The sequence below is a fragment of the Anabrus simplex genome, chromosome 1 (genome assembly GCF_040414725.1).
Source record: "Anabrus simplex isolate iqAnaSimp1 chromosome 1, ASM4041472v1, whole genome shotgun sequence".
Lineage (NCBI taxonomy): Eukaryota > Metazoa > Arthropoda > Insecta > Orthoptera > Tettigoniidae > Anabrus > Anabrus simplex.
This window is the reverse complement of record NC_090265.1, coordinates 142,478,695-142,498,502: the sequence shown is the minus strand read 5'-3', so window position 1 is coordinate 142,498,502 and position 19,808 is coordinate 142,478,695. Positions and strand designations below refer to the sequence as shown.

Sequence of the window (19,808 nt, the reverse complement as noted above, 5' to 3'; positions counted from 1 at the left end):
TTATGGTGGGACTCCACAGTTTCCATACATTCACCTTACAGAATGTGTGAACTTGCCATGAGTCACTTCTTTCAGATGTTAAAATACTAGTTGACTGGGAAGTTTTTGTGTTATAGGAAGAGGTGGGTCAGTACCGTATATATGTCATCACTTCCCTGTACTGGCTTAATTACTGAATATGTCCGAATAACAAATGGTTTACCTTTATTCTGTAAATCAGACTGTAGAACTAAAAACTTACTTGCATCCGTGGTGCATTTGCTGTCCTCAGAAGGTTGCAATAACTGATTTGTAATGGGAAGTCTTTAAGACATTGGCTGAATTTTCATTGTTACCTTGTGTAGCATGTCTCCACCTTAGATTGCAGTATGCAGTTTAATGGGCATCCACTTTCTTTTTCCCAAAACAAATTATTACAACAAAGACTTATGACTGTTGTACACCATCAAATGTTGCTTTAAATTCAATACTTCACAAGAACATTTTTCAAATCTTGTCCAAGATTGTTCAACATTGCTGAAGTTTTGACAAGATTTGAAAAGATTTGGCAAGGTTTGATAGCATGTTTTAAAATGGAAGAGAGGCAAGCAGCAGGTGTGGTTCTTGGACTAGCTGTGGGATTTATTTGCAAAAAGAATTGAAACATGCAATAAAGCATCATTTACATGGGGAAAAGATTAATGTGGCCACTTTAGTGCTGGTCAACAGTATAGGATGGAGAAAGCAACGGGAAACTACTTCATTAACCCGCCTATAGATGGGCTGACGCGGCTGGTCCACCACTGCTTCGCCTGTCTATACACGGTGCACAATAACTTTAAATTTTTGAGTTTCCCAGTTCTCTCTCAAGTGCCGACTTGATCTCCGGCACGTTCTGCCATCTGTTAGGCATGATGTAGAAGTAATTGACCACGGGTTATAGCTTCGGGAAGTAACTTATAGAGCTTATTGTAGATGTCTGTGGAGCTCATCTGTGATGTAAACAAGCAAGGCTGAACAACAAGCTAGTTGCTATCGCAGTGATGTGTTTACAGATCAGAGAATCTTTCAGTTATTAACCACAGTGGAAAGTGATGATAAAATTGATGACTTTAATGAACTGCTAAGCGATTTTGAAAGTCAGAGTAATACACAAAGTGCTGAAAATATTGTAAGTGAGAAGGAAACAGAGCCTCCTTCAAAACGAAGGAAGAAAAACACTGTGAGTTCGAAAGCTATTTCATTATTATTTTTGTCGCGAACGGATGTCTTTTCTCCACCAGATTTCGAAGTAAATGTGACAGACTCTGAGAGCCAAGTAGTGTTTGATGACAACCCCAAAAATCGATTATTTTTTGAAACTACTCTGCCAGTGGAGTTGGTGCAGCTGGTTGTTGATGAAACAAATCAGTATCACAAACAACTGGTAGAAAACATTGAGCTGGCACCGCATTCCAGGTTTAGAAAGTATTTTAAAATGTCAACTTATGTACCTATAAGGAGTTAAATTCATTATTTGCCTACAGATTTTTAGGAAATAATTTCATTTGGGGCTCTTTTCTTTGTATCAAGACGATGTACGCGTGGGCACAAAAAGTGTAATTTTATATTAATAATTGATAATATTTAACATAAGTGTAGGATTTTACATTTGGATTTAGATTTACAAAGAACCAACATTTATAAACATTTTGAGCTAATCATCTCACTGATAAGTTAAAAATTGAGGCTCCTACAATTTTTTTACATACAAATGAGGAACTCAGATACCGAACAATCAACTGGTAACCAAGCACTTAAAAAGTTAATGATCTATTAAGATTTCCCAAGTATTGGCAGTATGATGGAAGGCTCTTTAGTAAATTATTCCGGAATAGTCCTCCATTTGGATCTCCGGGCGAGAACAACTGAAGAGATGAAGTGAAGGAATTACAGTGGAGGAGAGAAAAGAATAGCAACATAAAATGTGCAATCAATGATGGAAGATTTTAAACATGAGATAAAAAGAACGAAGATTGACTTTTTAGGAGTGTCGGAAGTAAGGTGGCCGGGAGTGGCAATATTAGAATAATTCATTCAGGAACATCATCTGACAAACCAGGTCAAGCGGGAGTAGGAATATTCGTAAATAAAGAAATGGGCTTGAGAGTGAAAGGATATGTCCAATTCAGTAAAAGATTAATACTGGTTAGACCAGAAACAGAACAAAGAGATACAATAATAGTACAAGTTTACATGCCAACAACTGGTTATGACGATCAGGAAATAGAACACATGTGTGAAGAAATGGAAAAAGCTATTAGTAGAGCAAAAGGTGAGGAAAACCTTATCATACTAGGAGACATGAATGCTGTAGTCGGAGAAGGAGCGGAAGATAACATAGTAGAAAAATATTGACTGGGGTCGAGGAACGGAAGGGGTGAAAGACTATTAGAATTTTGTGCTAAAAATTAACTTGTAATCACTAATACATGGTTTAAACACCATAAAAGAATAAGGTACACTTGGTAAGCACCAGGTGATATCAAATTGATTATATAATAGTTAAAAAGAGATTTATGAATCAAGTAAAAGATAGCAGAAGCTATCTAGGTGCTGATGTGGAAACAGATCATAATCTTGTTGTGATGAAAGAGCAGGCTGAAATTTAAAAGAATACAGAAAAGAAATGCTGAATCTTGGCAAATAAGTAAATTGAAAGATGAGAATATTGTTGAGGCATACCAGCAGAAAACTGATTAGATAACTAAAGCAGAAATAGATAATACTATAGAAGATTCATGGACTCAAATTTAAAAAGAAATGATGGAAGCAGCTGATGGAATTTTGGGGAAAACAGAAATCCCACCTACAAAGGAATGGATCACTAAAGAAATTTTAGATATGATAGATAAAAGACGGTTACTCAAGAGCTCAACAAGATCAGAAGACAAAAAATATAGAAGATTGCGGATTGCTATAAACAGGAAAGCAAGAGAAAATTATTATGAGGGTATATGCTCAATGATAGAAGAAAAAACTATCAAAGGACATGTAGAATCTGCGTATCAGATGGTGAAGATTTTCTTTGGAAAGAGGTGTAACAAAAGTAATGCTATAAGTAATGCAGAGGGAATAATTCTCGATCTAGTGAGATTGCAAAGAGGTGGAAAAATTACATTGAAACCCTGTACGAGGATGTAAATCTTCAAGAAAATGAAGTTCTTGAGGAAGAAGATGAAGTTACAGAAGGTAATTTAGGCTTCAGCATACTGAGAAAGGAATTTGAATTAGCTCGACGAAAACTGAACGACAATAAAGCACCAGGCATTGATAATATCAAAGCTAAATTCCTAAAGAAAAGCGGACCTCGTATGAAGGAGAGATTGCTTAAACTTGTACAAAACATCTACATGGAAGGAACTACCTGTTGACTTTGAAAAAAGTGTCACGATCCCTATACCAAAGAAAATGGCAGCAAAACAATGTGAGCAATATCACACTATCAGTTTAGTCGTTCATGCATCAAAAATTGTCACCAACATAATATTAAGACAAATTGAAAAGCAAATTGAAGAGTATCTGACTGAAGACCAGTTTGGGTTTGTTAAATGTAAGGGTACAAGAGAAGCTATGCTGGCATTGAGACTTACACTTGAAAAAAATATTAGAAAAAGACAAACGAAATTTATGCTTTGTGGTTATTGAAAAGGCTTTTGATAATGTACAGTGGATAAAATTGTTCGAAATTCTTAAAAACATAGGAGTCCCGTATCGAGATAGAAGAATAATTTGGAATTTGTACAAAAATGAAAGTGCAGTAATTAAAATTGTGAATGAACAAGAGGAAGCAAAAATAAGGAAAGGAGTTAGGCAAAGTTGTGCTTTGTCTCCCATGCTTTTTAACACTTTGACTACCAGGAAGTAGCCAGGGCATTTACACCTCCAGCCCAGCCATTTTCAAAAGTCCTTGCCTGCCAGTCCTGCCTTTTGCACTGTGGAACAAAAATATTTACTACTCCTATATTACGCTTTGAAATAATGTGAAAATTTGAACATACCTGGGGAAGAGATTCTAGTATGATTTCAAGGTGTGACATATGGTGTCACATGCTCCAGGGTGCAGGGGGATGCTACACTTCCTGCAGGACCACCTTGTGCCACATACTTTTTTCTTCTTGTGACAAACTCTACATCATCTTGACAGGTAAGGGTCAGTTTTCAGTGGTGGAAACTTGAGCAGAATATGGTCTTCACTTTTTCATCCAGACATGATGGGGGATCTTTAGCTGGTGCTCTTCGTGGGGGAGACCTGGTGAATGGAATGCGGTGGGGTGGATGCTAGTGATCTCGTGTCGGAGAGAGCTGGAGAGGCTGTTCTGATTTGGGTCTGACACATCCCACTCTGATGAGTCTAATGTCAGACCTAGGACAAAACGCTGGTTAATAGAGCAAATGCCTGAATTTTTGACATGCTCTATTGGTGAAAAATATCCAATTCCCTCCGTGGGAATTTAGAATTTAATTAACATCAAACCGATAAACTGTTTCATTTCGATCATTGACACAGATTTCCAAGTTTGAGAGATTGAATATTTAGTGAATGGACACGGTGTGCTACTGATAACCTGCTGTGCATGTAAGTTAGTCTGCTCACACACATATGCCAAAAAAACTGTCACTGATAAATATATTTACAAAAGACATATCTTCACTGTTTGTAACCTCTACATTTAGGCCTACATTTCCTAAAAACTTGGGTAACAGGGGAGAATAGCTCGGAGAGGTGTCAGATAGAGGAACACTGTCTGGTATTTCAGTATTATCGCGCATTGTTGTTTTGTCCTCATCACTTTCACTATCTAAATCTGGGATGTGTTCATCATCGGAATCATCGTTATAAATCATTTTGACAGCCTCTTCAACAGATATAAACTTACTGCACTCCATACTGTGTCTTGCTAGTGGCTCTGACGCAACAACACTGGGGGCAAGAGCGCGGGCTTGGAATGTGCCGGGAAAATTTTTTTTTGCTGGGTGTTTGTAGGCGGGAATTAATGTTTTGACATATGTTAACAAAGGTCAGAACGTTCATCTAACTACCATCTATGAAAGAATGAAGGAACTACGATCCGGCTTTTAACTTGAAATTTTTGCGCCCAAGTTCTTATCGCCTTAAGGCGCTTACGGGTATCAATGTGTTAATGCATTGAATAAGGTTCATTAGGTTTTGAACATAGGAATAAAGATACAGGGTGAACAAATAAATATGATTAGATTTGCAGATGACAATGCCATATTTGCAGACAGTTAACATCTCAAACAAATAATAGTAAAAATGGAGGAAATCGTAGGTAATGAATACAACATGAAAGTAAGTAAGACAAAGACAAAAGTTATGGTCTGCGATAAGAAAGCAGACTCAAGTATGAAAATATTGGTGGGCAACAAAAAACTGGAAAATGTTAATGAATGTAAATATCTTGGAAGCAAAATTACCAAAGATAGTAAAAGCAAGAAGGAAATCAAAAGTAGAATCTTACAAGCCAAATTAGCATTTCACAAAAAGAAACGTTTACTCACTACAAATTCCATTAATCTTAAAACAATAAAAAGATTATTGAAAGCGTATGTTTGAAGCATTGCCCTTTATGGTTGCATAACGTGGACAATTGGGGAAAAAAAAAAAAGGAAGTTAAATTTTTTTGAACAATGGTGTTATAGAAGAATGCTGAAGATTCACTGGACAAAATAAATGATTAATGCTAAAGTGTTTAAGAAGGTGGAGGAAAATTATACCTTATGGAAAAGTACAGGGTGATTAATTTAAAAGTTCATAGCGGAGTGCTTAGGATTAGGCGCTCTGGGAAGCAGAGACAACGAGCACAGTGCCCGCAATGATAAGCAGGCATAGTCGGCTCAAAGAAGTGGCATGATTACACCTATAGAAACTAAACGAAACTGAACTTGCCGGCTACATAGATGCTCTGGACAAATAAGTAAATGAATAAACAAATAAATAAATCAACTAGGAAATTAAACTGAACTCACCAGTAATAAATAAATAAATCAACTAGGAAATTAAACTGAACTCACCAGTATTTACAGACGATGCTGAAAGTGATCTCCTTCAACTGCAGTGCAAACTTCACACCTTGTAATGTGATTTCGAAACACAGTTTGTAGTTCATGGACACCGATAGAATGCACAGTGTTCCTAATTTCAATTTTTAATTCTTCTGCAGTTCGAGGATTATTCCTGTAAACTTTTCCTTTAAGATTTCCCCATAGATAAAAATCATGTGCTTAAATCAGGCGAACGAGGGGGCCATAAGCCTTTACTGATGATCTGATCATCATTGAGCACTTCCCATAACCGTCGCCTAGAGCTACGCGCCGTGTGTTCCGTTGCACTATCCTGCTGGAAATAGCTGTACCTTTTCTCTTCTTCAGTCAGTTCAGCAAAAAATGGTTCGAGAATGTTGTGAATATAACAGTCAGAAGTAATAGTGTCCTGAAAAAATATCGGACCGATAATTCGTCGGGCACTGATAACGCACCACACACCCACCTTCACATCGTGCAGAGATCTTCGCTCTAAAATGTGCGGGTTGTCTGTATCCCAGATCTGTTGTTCTGTGAATTGACGTATCCACTCAAATGAAACCAGGCTTCGTCGCTCATAAAAAAAAAGTTCGGATCCGTCATGGACACGATTCATTAGCCAATTGCAAAATTGTATTCTTGCATTGAAATCTGGAGGCAGTACGTTATGGACTGAATGAGTCCGACAAGACCGTAAATGTAACAATTTTGTTGCATTAAGTGCTGAAGAAGGTGAAATACCACTTTCCTGAGCTACTCTCCGAAGCGACTTATGTGGACTGACCTGGAGTCTTGCCTGTATATCTTCTAACCTCTCGCGTGTGAGAGCTGTTCTCCTTCGCTTCTTTTTCTTATTGCTTACAGAACCAGTACTATTCCACTTGTAAACGAGCTGATGCACTTATCGTTTTGATGGTACTGTCGCACCGGGAAATTGTCTACGGAATTTTTGAAGGCACCTTTTAACTGGTTTCTTCTTCTTGTGCAAATAACACTCGACCAGAAATATTCTTTGCTCTATAGTGTATTTAACCATTGTGATAATAATCTCACAACACTCCTTAAAAGTCCAATAGTTTCTAGCGAACTGAGGGACATAGTGCTAAACAGCTGTGCGCTGGCCGTGAACATTTCTTATCTCGCCAGTGTTAACACAAGCCATATGGCGCTCGGTCGGGAAATCCCACGGCATGCGAGCAGAAGTCTGAACTCTTCAGTTATTCTCCCTGTATAAATAGGAGGAGGACTAGACTGATAGGACATATTTTGAGACACAATAGCCTGTTAAAAACTGTATTGGAGGGAATGGTTGAAGGCAAAAGATGTTGAGGAAGACCACGCCTACAATATGTACAATCTATATATATAAAATAAGAGTTTTGTCTGTACATTGCTCAGAATTTGAAAAGAATGGCATTTCTGTATCAGTCATGTCCATAGTAAAAAGAAAATGTACTTTTTACTTTTCCGTAATTTCTGTCTGTATGTATGTATGTATGTATGTACACGCATCACGAGAAAACGGATGAAGAGAATTTAATGAAAATCGGTATGTAAAGTCGGGGGATGAACCGCTACAATCTAGGCTATAAATAATTTTATTCACGCCGAGTGAAATGGTAGTTTAGGGGAAGGCCTTAAATTTAATTCTCGAATATTTATATTATTAGCGGTCCTATCAATAAATACTATATAACTAAAGTTATATAGAATTAAATTTCCAATCAATTATGTCATACATTTTTACCGTACCGGATCTGATGACGCAGATATTAATTAATTTGTATTTTTGTTGCTAAGTCCATATCAAAGCCGAGCCACGAGAAAATGGGTTAACAGAATTTAATGAAAACCGCTATATAGAGTTGGGGAATAAGAAACTACAGTCTAGGCTGTAAATAATTATATTCGCCGGAGATGAAATGGTAGTTTAGGGGAAGGCGCCTAAAATTTAATTTTTAAATACCGGTACCTATGTTATTGGTGCTATTGAAAAGTACTACATAACAAAAGTTATAGACAATACAATTTCCGATCATTTATGTTTCATTCAGTTTTACTGTACCGACTATGTGGTATTTCAAAAGGCCTACAATATCGAAAGCGCATAACACTGATCAACAATAACTTTACATTGACCATTGTTTGTTACTGATCAACAGTAACTTTACATTGACCAATTGTGATGTTCTTTGTTTCTTATGGTCCCACTCAACTCTGATTGATGGGATTACTACTGCGTACCGAGTATAACAGCCCGACTGAACATCAGCGGGAAATAGCTGGGGAGTTGGAAAACTTTCTTCTTTAGCATGCCATTTCTCTGGTTCATGTAGGCTCCGTGGCTCAGACGGCCTCTCACCACTGGTAACTGTGGTTCAAATCCTGGTCACTTCATGTGAGATTTGTGCTGGACAAAGCGGAGGCGGGACATGTTTTTCTCCGGGTACTCCGGTTTTCCCTGTCATCTTTCATTCCAGCAACACTCTCCATTCTCATTTCATAGCATCTATCAGTCATTAATAAATCACTTTGGGAGTGGCAAACCCATCATACTAACAGCCTATATATATGCTTCATTTATTACATTCCTGACCCGATCAATGACTGGAAAACAGGTTGTAGGTTTTCATTTTCATTTTCCTCTGGTTCATACATTTTCTGATACTGCAGGTACGTAACACACTGGTTCATCATAGTATTCCAGTTATTCGATCCCTACTCTGATGCGCTGTTTTGAATGAGCTGTATGCACACTTACGGCAGAGGCTAACTTAGTAGTAGTAGTAGTAGTATGACCTGGTCTAGAATTACTATTTAAGCCTATTTTCTATTATACCACCACAATTCACTAAATAACTCAAAAGTCAACCCTGAAAAGAGCCGTTTCTTCAGAAAAGCTTCTTCCTCTTCACTTTTATTAAATTCTACATTAATTTAATTCCAAGTTAGCAGTGAAGATGGGGAAAAAATTGCCTCCAAATCAGATAGGTTTTTCCGTTCCCATTGTAGTGAATTGAGATTTTCCGACTCATCGGGTACTCCTCGGAAACAGATTAGTAAAAAGGCATAGTTTTTGCCCTGGGACTCTTCACTATTCGCCTTCCCCCCCACTCCAGAAAAAAGACAAAGAGTGTTCACGGATCAGAACTGTCTGCGACTTGGTCATTCCAGCATAGTACTGTTCGTTAAAAGTGAGAAAGTGTGTGGTCTTTCATTTGATGGAGTATTTCATATGAAAGTATTGCTTTTAATCGCGCCATTCCTACTGACGTCATTGCAATGACCTATGTTCATTTCAGTTGGAAAAAACCACTAAGACAGTCTTTCTGAGGATGTAAAATGGCTGGTGGAGAGTGAGTGTCTGCCATTATAATGAAAACTCCCCAACCTGGTGGTGACTGATGGTAGGCAAGCGGGCCAATCATTACAATGAAAATTCCCTAACACAGTCTTCATATGAGAAAAGATGTTTAGTGACTTCCCCATCCCGTTTCTAGGGTAACGTTAAGAGCTATGCAAATTAATACAATCTTGCTCACAACGTGTACACTACCTAGCCTAGAATTCTGTATACAATGTAGAATTCTCTAGCGAAGCACGGGTACAACAGCTAGTATGTAAATATGTAGGATGTTGGATGCAGAAGAGATGAAGAGGAAAGCTATGAACAGAGCGGACTGGAGAACTGGCGCAGACCAATCCATGGATTGAATACTTTCAACATAATTTTTGCTATGTACAGTATTTACTGCAGATGTTATATTGCATTTACTCGCATTAATTAATTCATTAAATAAAAATTATAGCAGTATAATGGAAATTCATATCTTATCAGAGATGACAACCACTATGTATTTTCCATAGTTTCTACGGATTTCTTACATGTTCCAAAGCACTACAGAAGCGGTACTGATTATTATGGATTTTACGAATTCAGTGAGGTAAAACTTCACTATAGGCCTAGCTCATTTTATCATGTCCAAATGTGAAGTTATGTACAGATACTTGTAAGAGGAAAATGTATTCATTCTTAAAGCCATTGACCCTCCAGACTAACCCTAATTTATATATTATATTTATAAGAACTGCACGATACTTTCCATCTTAATACCAATTGGTATTGGATTGGTTTGCGCTAGTTCTCCAGTTGGCTCTATTCATAATAAGTAACATCACCACATCATTTTCCATCTTCGCGAATGTTAAGATGCAGTGCCATTGACTGAAATTTTGATGGGAACAGTATCATCCCAGGAATGCAGTTGAAAATCCACAGCCTGTTTCCAGTCATTCAACCAGGTCAGGAATGGAATGAATGAAACCCCCATCTAGCAGCAAGGATAGGAATTGTGCTGGCTGCCGAAGCCTGTCGCATTTCTCTGGGGCAATGATTAATGACTGACAGATGAATGAAATATCGGAGAGCGTTGCTGGAATGAAATATGACAGGAAAAAAACAGAGTACCCAGAGAAAAACCTGTCCCACCTCTGCTTTGTCCAGCACAAATCTCACATGGCGTGACCCAGATTTGATCCACGGAACCCAGCAGTGGCCAACCAGAGATTAAGGAAGTGTAAACAAAACTACGTGACTTCAGTTGCTTAACACTACCTTCTTCGTCCATCCGCGTAGTATATAGTCCATTCCTAAATTTTAAAATAATGAGCTGTTTTTGGAAAATGGATTGTTGATGGATTTAATGGTGAGGTTTGTGAAAGCTGAAAGGATAGGAAAGCCATTAAAAGCAAGTTTGAAATGCATTAGACCAACTGATATAGAGTTCAACAGCAGAAATAGTTAGAAAGATGATGGCGTTCTGGTAATTACAACAAAACAGTAGATCAAGCGAGGAAGTGAGGCTGGCAGGTTATCTGGAGATTACATGGGAGAGTTCTTCAAATTGGTAAGAAATTTCTTCACTACAACATGCAACTACATCTTGGACAAATTCCCTTTTCATTACTCTGTGGTAAAGCATCTAGAAGTAGTGGATGTTTCATTGAGAGCAACTACTTCATTTTCATCAGTGCTTTTTTGTTTGTTTTTTCTTGAATTGTTTCAAAACATAATTGAGAACACTGACCAAGACAAAGTGCAAGTGGTGTTTGCTTCCTACCAAGCCTACCTATTAAATGAAGACATTTCAAACTTTGAAACACTGGATGTAGCCTGGGCTAAAATTTTGAATCTGCAAAATGCTTCTGGAAACATTAGATATTCAGTTCTTCCTCGGGTGATGCTTACCATTTTAATGATACCTCACAGCATTGCTTCAACTGAGTGAATATTCAGTATTGTTCAGAAGATTCATACTTACTTTCAACCAAATATGATTACGAGAATTAGTGCTCTGCTATTGGAAAAAACAAAAATGTTATCATGCTGTGCGATCTGCTTCAAAAGCAGTTTTCTGAGAATCAAAGAAGCAACCTATGTGTATGCTGCAAAAAAAAAGTAACTTAGTTATGTTAGTGTGTGTGTAATTTTTGTTTTGTTTTTAACAGGGTGGAATAGAAAAACACAATGTTGTTTAAAATTGTCCGAGATCTCGTCAAGTCTCTTGCCAGAAGCAATTGTGAAGAAGCTGCAAGAAAAGTAACTTACTGGTATTTATGTTTGTGGGTGTAATTATTTTGTTTCTTAACTTGCAGGAATAGAAAAACTTGTAGATATTGTTTGAAATTGTATATTATACTTTACCCAAGACGTCTTGTTCCCCACGATCTCTTCCCTGAAGAAAGTGAAGGCATCATTCTTCAAGAGAACACTCGGTGTATCAAAATTCACTTGATCGAGACTTGTATACCTACTAACAAAAGACTATCTAACACAGGAGATCAGAAATGAAATGCTTCTACCTTCAACGGCTGCCTTTCAGCATACATTAAGAAGATGAGAACAAAAAAGAATTGATATTTGGTGGGAATTTTACAGCACTGACGCGATGACAAAAAGGGAATGGACTAAGTCTAACTAAGAGTTGAGACGTGTGGTCACCAGGTTTGCATGCCATGGTTGCCATCATGCAATCTGCATCAATAAGAGATTCCATGAACCTTGTGATGCATGTATCTGTGAACTGTTTGGTGCGAGTTATGGAAGATACCACTTGCAGTTTTACAAAGAGATCAAAATCATTGTGTGACTATGCTAAACAAATATAATGCACATTGTGTGCATTAAAAAAAATCATTATTGATATGATATAGGCTTTTGGACTTATGGTGTGTCAAGAAAATAAGGTGAAATTCTTTAAGTTTCACAGAGAACTTTGCTCTGCTTCTTCAGAAGAAATTCTCAACTGTTCACAAAGAAGACTTCTCCAAGTCAAGAAGTCAAGGAAGAAGTCTTCACTGTTCACAAAGAAGACTTCTCCAAGTCAAGAAGTCAAGGAAGAAGTCTTCTTTGTAAACAGTCGAGAATTTCTTAAGAAGCAGAGCAAAGTTCTCTGTGAAACTTAAAGAATTTCACCTTATTTTCTTGACACAGCATAAGCTCAAAAGCCAACATCATTCCTATAAGTACAGGCCGTGATAGTATCAATGGTAGCATATTATTATTTGTTTGTACTTCATACAGCCACAGGCAATAAAGTTCATTCAAGGCGCTGTAGCAAGAAGTGTGGCTTCATTAGACTTCTGCATTACTTCAGTGAGATGTGAGTCACTTCTTCTACAGAGTTTTGTTGCACTGAAGGATTTCTCCACTGAACCCATCCTCGAGGACTTAACATTATTGTGGCATGGGGCCTGTTTTAGTGTTATCAGCTGGGCCAAGGTTTGTTAAAGTGGTGTTATCTGAAGTCCGTGAAGAAATTTGGGTATCTGCATAGTACTGTGATGTCAAAAATCAGCTTGATGTAGAAATTGATAGCTGCATTGGAGCAGAAGCGGGTGCATTTGGATGTCTCATAATGTCCAGTTACATAACAAACTGGATGTGTACAAGGCTGTTAGTATCCCACTTCTTGTTTATGCCTCAGAGACTTGGTGTCCATATTGATATAACATCAAGAAGTTAGACCCCTTCCATCTGAGATGCCTTAGTACACTTCTTTACATCAAGTGAATTGATTATGTGAGGAATGTTCTGTGGTGGGTCAACTTCACAGTTATATAGGCTATTCTCTTGAAAAATCAACTGTGATGGGCAGGACATGTGCACTGAAAGATAAATGACCATCTAGCAAAGATGCGGTGGACTGCAGGATGGTGAAAAGGTAGGTTGGGAGACAAAAGTTCCAATATACGAGGAGGTAACCAAAAAACTGAATTATTTTTTAGAAGCTGTATATTTCCAATTTTTTTTTACAAAACAACCTTATCCCCTTCAAAATACTCTCCATTACAACTAATACATTTGTCCCACCGGTGCTTCCACTGTTCAAAAAATTGTTGTAGTCATCTTTAGAAATAGCTGACAGCTCCTCCCTCGTTTTCTTCTTAACCTCTTTAATGTTGTCAAATCTGTGTCCTTTCATGCCCCTTTTCATACGTGAAAAGAAGAAAAAGTCGCACGGAACCAGGTCAGGTGAGTAAGGTGCGTAGGGCAGCGGAACCATGCCATTTTTTACCCAAAACTGCCTAACAGAGGTGGCTGTGTGTGTGTAGGTGCATTGTCGTGGTGGACGAACCAGTCTCCTCACTGCCACAAACCAGGTCTTTTTTTACTAACACTGTTCTGCAATCTTCTTAAACCTGCCAAATAAAAGGTTTGATTGATGGTCTGACCGGGGGGAACAAACTCTGAATGAACTACGCCCTTCCCATAAAAATATCAGCATTGTTGTGATTTTTTTTTTTAGATGGGGTAACAATAGACAATGACGTCCTCCATTGGCTTGACTGTTGCTTTGTTTCTGGGTCATAACTATAGCACCATGACTCATCACCAGTAATGACCTTTGACAGAAAATGTGGATCAGTTTCAAGCTGTTGTTTCAAAACACGGCATGTTTCAACTCAAAAATAAAAAATCAGCTTCATGGTCCGTATCCCACTTACACAGATTCACAACTAAGTATTTTTTATTTTCCACCTTGTCGATACACTAAATTGCCTAAGGCAACTTATTGGTTAAAAGTGGTACATGTTTCGTATATTATAAACATCTTCAGCACCGAACTCGATGGCTGGAGTCGCTTAAATGCGGCCAGTATCCAGTATTCGGGAGATAGTAGGTTCGAACCCCACTGTCGGCAGCCCTGAAAATGGTTTTCCGTGGTTTCCCATTTTCACACCAGACAAATGCTGGGGCTGTACCTCAATTAAGGCCATGGCCGCTTCCTTCCCACTCGTAATCCTTTCCTGTCCCACCATCGCCATAAGGCGTATCTGTGTCGGTGCAACGTAAAGCAACTAGCAGACATTTTCAGCCATATAACATTGTTTAGATGAAAAATTCATATAATGACAAAGTATCAATGCTTTAGAGGAAGTGTCCTTAAAATTAACATAAGAAGATCTAAACAGTGTTATGTGACTGAAGATGTTTATAATATACGAAACATGTACTTAGTTGTGAATGTTACAACTCGATGTTCTTTTTTATTGTCAGTCAGAACCCAATGAACAAGCAGTTTCCCAACACGTGTAATGCAGAGAACGTCCTTCAAAGTGTGGTTTGTTGGTGCTTCTTCGAGACAAACATTCTGTGTGTCATGCCTGAGCTGTTCAGAGGAACACTGATATGGATTACATCCTGTATTCTGTAATTTTAAAACCTGTTCCCATTTATTCCTATCAATAACCATACATATCTGTAAATGAGATTTATTTCCAGTGTAATTAATTCAGGAACTAACCCATTTGCTTATACAGTAGTAGTACCTAAATAGGAAGTAAGTACCTTGTATACAGATTCTATCCTGCTTGCAATATGTTAAGTTGTGAGTGTTCTGAATTTGTATACATCATGTCTGGGTATTGTATTTGTCAGAGCATGTTCTGAATGTCTTAGGTCATGTGTTGAAATCAATTGGAAATGGCTCTTTAAAGAGGCACTGTATATTGATGCTGACAGAAAGTGAGAGTAAAAGTTGAAAGGCAGTATATAGTGTTTAATATATACCCCATTTGACTGTTACAAAAAATGGGAAATTTCTTTTGTATATTTATGTAATGTACTCTTTTTATCCCTTGATGCCTTTTGTGAATCCTACATAGGCCTCCTCATGTTCTTATTGTTCTTTCCAGATTCCTTAGATTTTATTTACTCTCCTGTTAAATTGATTATATTGAACTAACTGTTACATTTTTATTGCAATCCTATTGTGCATCTGGCAATTTTGAATTATCTTTACTCAGACTGATGAAGGTGAGGATGACCTCAAGAAAGGTACACAGCTGTTGGAGATCTATGCTCTTGAAATTCAGATGTATACAGCCCAGAAAAACAATAAGAAGTTGAAAACCCTTTATGAACAGTCCTTACATATTAAGTCTGCTATCCCACATCCACTTATAATGGGAGTAATTAGAGGTAAGAAAAAATATTTGTTTAAATTCTCTTTGATTATTGGTGCTTTAATATAATCAACTTAAAAATGTTGTCTACTCCCTTAATTGTCTTCACTATTTTGAGGAAGAATGATATTTTAATTGTTTGCAGAATGTGGTGGTAAGATGCACCTTAGAGAAGGAGAATTTGAAAAGGCACATACCGACTTCTTTGAGGCTTTTAAGAACTATGATGAATCGGGTAGTCCACGACGTACAACATGTCTAAAGTACCTCGTACTAGCAAACATGTAAGTTGATATTCTAGATAATTTAATGGATGAGATTTTGTTTTCGGATTGAAACTGTAAATTTTATATTTCCAGGCTAATGAAGTCAGGAATTAACCCATTCGACTCTCAGGAAGCCAAACCTTACAAAAATGATCCTGAAATCTTGGCCATGACAAACCTAGTTTCTTCTTATCAGAACAATGATATTAATGAATTCGAAACAATTCTGAAACAAAACAGGAGGAATATAATGGATGATCCTTTTATCCGGGAGCACATTGAAGGTAAGATTTTTATTCTCTTTGAAAGTCTCACTTTTATGAATATATATGAAATAATCATCTAATCATACAGGGTGAGTCACATAATATTACCACTGGCAATATTTTTTAAACAAGGAAAAAAACTTTCACAGGCAGAACTTTAGGATAGAGGCTCATGAAATTAGTGGTACAATTAATTTAAAAATGTATGGAAGTATAATTTTCAACACAAAGGTATGTATTTTTAAATGTAAACCCCCTATTATCTTTAGTACAATTGAAAGCAGGGGAAAAGGAAAGATTGATGATGGTGTTTGTTACAGTGTAATACGTTGATTCAATCCTGAGTAATTGCAGAGTGAAGTCAACGCTTGAAAATACTTCCAGAGTTCATTTGCGTGTTGTAACAAATATGATCCATGATCCAACACGGCTATGTGTAAGACGATAGCAGTTGTTTTGAATTTTGTCCATAATGTTGTGTTTTAGTTGTTCGAGTTGCAATTGTAACTGAAAATAACAACCAATAATGAATGGCATCTGCAGTGTCACGGACTTACTTTTTAATGTTATTTTCAAAAAACGTAGAACTGAAAGCTTGAATCAAAAAAGTATTCTTGGTTGGAATTTTTTGTTATTGCAAATATAAATTAGTTTGTTAGTACTGGAAAGGAACAAAACGTATTAAGTCATATAGAGAGAGTTCGTATCTCTCTATACCTAATCTCATCATAAGGAGCGTTTCAAAATTTTAACAAAGATTGTACAACCAGTTTTCAAGGCCAGATACCATCCTTGCAAAACATATTAGGAGTGTTGGTCTGAGTTGAGCAGTAGAATAGAAAGTTTTTTTGGAAGTGTTGGCAATGGAGTGGACTGATTATGAAAATTGTTCGGCGGTAATAGCTCTTCGTAGGGCTGGGATATTAGCTTCAGTCATTTAAACAACTCTTGAAAAGCTTAAGATAAGTGGAATGTTTGTTTACTGGACCATGCAGCAGTTCATTGAGACGGGACTGTTAATGACCACCTGAGGCAGGTTTGCCCACACATTGTAAGGACCACGAAGCTAGATACTGCAGTAGCAGCTCATATTCAGAGAAATCCTGTCTGAAAGCAATCAATCATGGCGAGGAAGCTGAACATTTGAAACATTTCGATGCCACATATGCTCAAAGTGACCTGGAATGTTAGGGCTTATCAAGGCAGTACATGTTGCTTCCTCATTTTACAGCCAAAGCTTCAGAAGCAGCTCAGATCAGAATGTCTGCTTTGGCATTACACCCACATTGGTCACAAGAGGATTCCTTTTACAGCTGAAAAAGATTTTCAGCATTGAGGAATCCTTCAACCACCAGAATGACTGGGTATATGTTTCCAACTCACGAGAAACTCATGAGAAAGCTCATAGTACCCTGAGGGCTCATCTTCCTGCTTCAGTCATGGTTTGGTAGGGAGTGGTCTACGGTGGTATTATAGAGCTCCATTTCTGTGAAAAGAGGGTAAAAATTTCTGCCCAAGTGTACCAGGGTACATTTTGGAGACTATTGTGAAGCCTCTGAGCAATACCCTGTTCAGAAACCAACAGTGGAGCTTCCAGCAGGATTCACTTCCAGCACACAAGGCAAGAATGACACAGGAGTGGCTTCAGGGCAATGTGCCTGACTTCTCACCAGCAGATTGGCTCAGCAGCTGCTGTGACGTTAATCTGCTGGACTACAAATTGTGGGCCATACTTGAGGGAGTGGTATGTAAGAAGACATACCCAATATCGATAGCTTTAAATGATTGTTGGTGAAGGCATTGGCGGATTTTCTATTCAAGGCTCTGCACATCACTGACAAGTGCCCACAGATACTTGGAGATTGTGTGAAGGCAAATGGTGATCACTTTGAGCAACTATAGGTTGGCTATGGACATCGTTGCTTTACATTCATAGGTATAACCTTAACGTGCCCTACACATATCCCCCAGGTGGTGCTAAGTAAGCAACAACATTGGCTGCTGGACCAAAAGAAATGTTCTTGCGGATATCCCAGCAAATAGAGGAAACATGAATTTTTGCCATATGAAATAAATAAATTAGACATATATTAAGGATATTATTGTCTTCAAAAATATGTCTAGAATTCGATAAAATTTTTGAAACAGTAGTTGAAGATTATGTATATCACTAAATTAATCATTAGTTAATTGTCAAACAGTTTGTCAGCATTGCAACAATTTCAATCAGTTGAAAAACTGAAATTTAAAATTTACATTAAATGTTGAGGATATGGGTACACTGAAAGATGCGTCACCAAAGGATGGATAATGTGTGTGCACTGCGAAAACTCACCTCCATTGACAATTAGTATAGAAACATAAATTTGGATGCTGTTTTGAAATTATAACGTACAGTTGAATGCAGTCGATTCCTCATGATTTTGGCTATTAGAATCTTTGTAAACTGATGTTTAACAGGTTAATTTCAAAGTTTAAAACACGAGTTGGTTAAAATCTGTATCTGTAATTAATCAGAAGTTGTATTGCTGCTCTATTTCAGGTTATGGTTCTACCATTAGGTTGACTGTCATAGGTTTTGTAAAAGTTGATACAACTTGACGAGTGAAATTTGTTGGATTTCAGAAAACTTGTTTAAAATTAGAAAGTATTATATTAAACATCATCTTTAGATATGGTACCTTTCAATAGCTAAGATCAGAAGTGCTTCAGCAGCATTCATCTGGATTAGTTACACTTGGATTTTAGTGATTTCATAGTCAAAGATGAATAACTAGAAGAGGTCACTCTACAGGTTGCATATTGGGATTCTGGAGGCCAGTTAGCTCATTTAAAGGCTTGTAAACAGAACACTGAAAGGCATTACAGTCTATATATATGAGAAACATTTGGCATATCATTTTGCAAAAAATCAAATCAAAATCGCTTTATTTGCAAATGAGGTGTCCACCTTGGTGGCAAATGGTACACAGAAATACATTATTATCAAGCACGAAATTTTAAATTAACAAAAGAAGACGTCTTTTTCCTAAACTACAATATTATACAATTTACACTAACAATTGTTCTATTTAACACACAGCTCATCCTTAATAAATTTAAAATATTTACAAAATTCTACTCATATCATCTGTACTTACAAACATAATTATATACACAGTATGTGGAATTACTTCAAATAATACTATACAACTGCTGTAAGATTTAAATTAATGTTGCTTTTTTTTTTTTTTTTACCTAACAAGCATAATGACCTGCTGTGTCTTAACCAGAGCCGCTGTCAAATCTCCATAGATGGAATTAATTGATTCACAATCCACAAAAATTATTTATTTACAATAACCTGCACAGGTCGAATGACCTCTAACATTTCTTTTCTTTATTGCTGTAAACTCTTTTCAGTCAGGCAATACTGATCTGCAGTTAGAGCAGTCGCCCAGGTGGCAGATTCCCTATCTGTTGTTTCCTAGCCTTTTCTTAAATGATATCAAAGAAATTGGAAATTTATTGAACATCTCCCTTGGTAAGTTATTCCAATCCCCAACTCCCCTTCCTATAATAGAATATTTGCCTGCAATTTGTCCTCTTGAATTCCAACTTTATCTTCATAATGTGATCTTTCCTACTATTAAAGACACCACACAAAACTTATTCGTCTATTAATGTCATTCCACGCCATCTCCCCGCTGACAACTCAGAACATACCACGTAGTCTAGCACCTCGTCGTCTTTCCCTCAAGTCTTC

General features: G+C 37.3%; 1 protein-coding gene across 3 annotated transcripts in view; it reads left to right on the top strand.

The window, feature by feature from the left end:
* The window catches only part of alien (COP9 signalosome complex subunit 2 alien), a 142,289-nt gene that overhangs the window by 89,754 nt on the left and 32,727 nt on the right, over window positions 1–19,808 (top strand). For all 3 annotated transcript variants that reach the window (XM_067157459.2, XM_067157469.2, XM_068230442.1), the window contains 3 exons: window positions 15,373–15,547; window positions 15,677–15,815; window positions 15,891–16,081. In XM_067157459.2, the coding sequence (XP_067013560.1) occupies window positions 15,373–15,547; window positions 15,677–15,815; window positions 15,891–16,081 (505 nt within the window). The remainder of the gene's footprint in view (window positions 1–15,372; window positions 15,548–15,676; window positions 15,816–15,890; window positions 16,082–19,808) is intronic.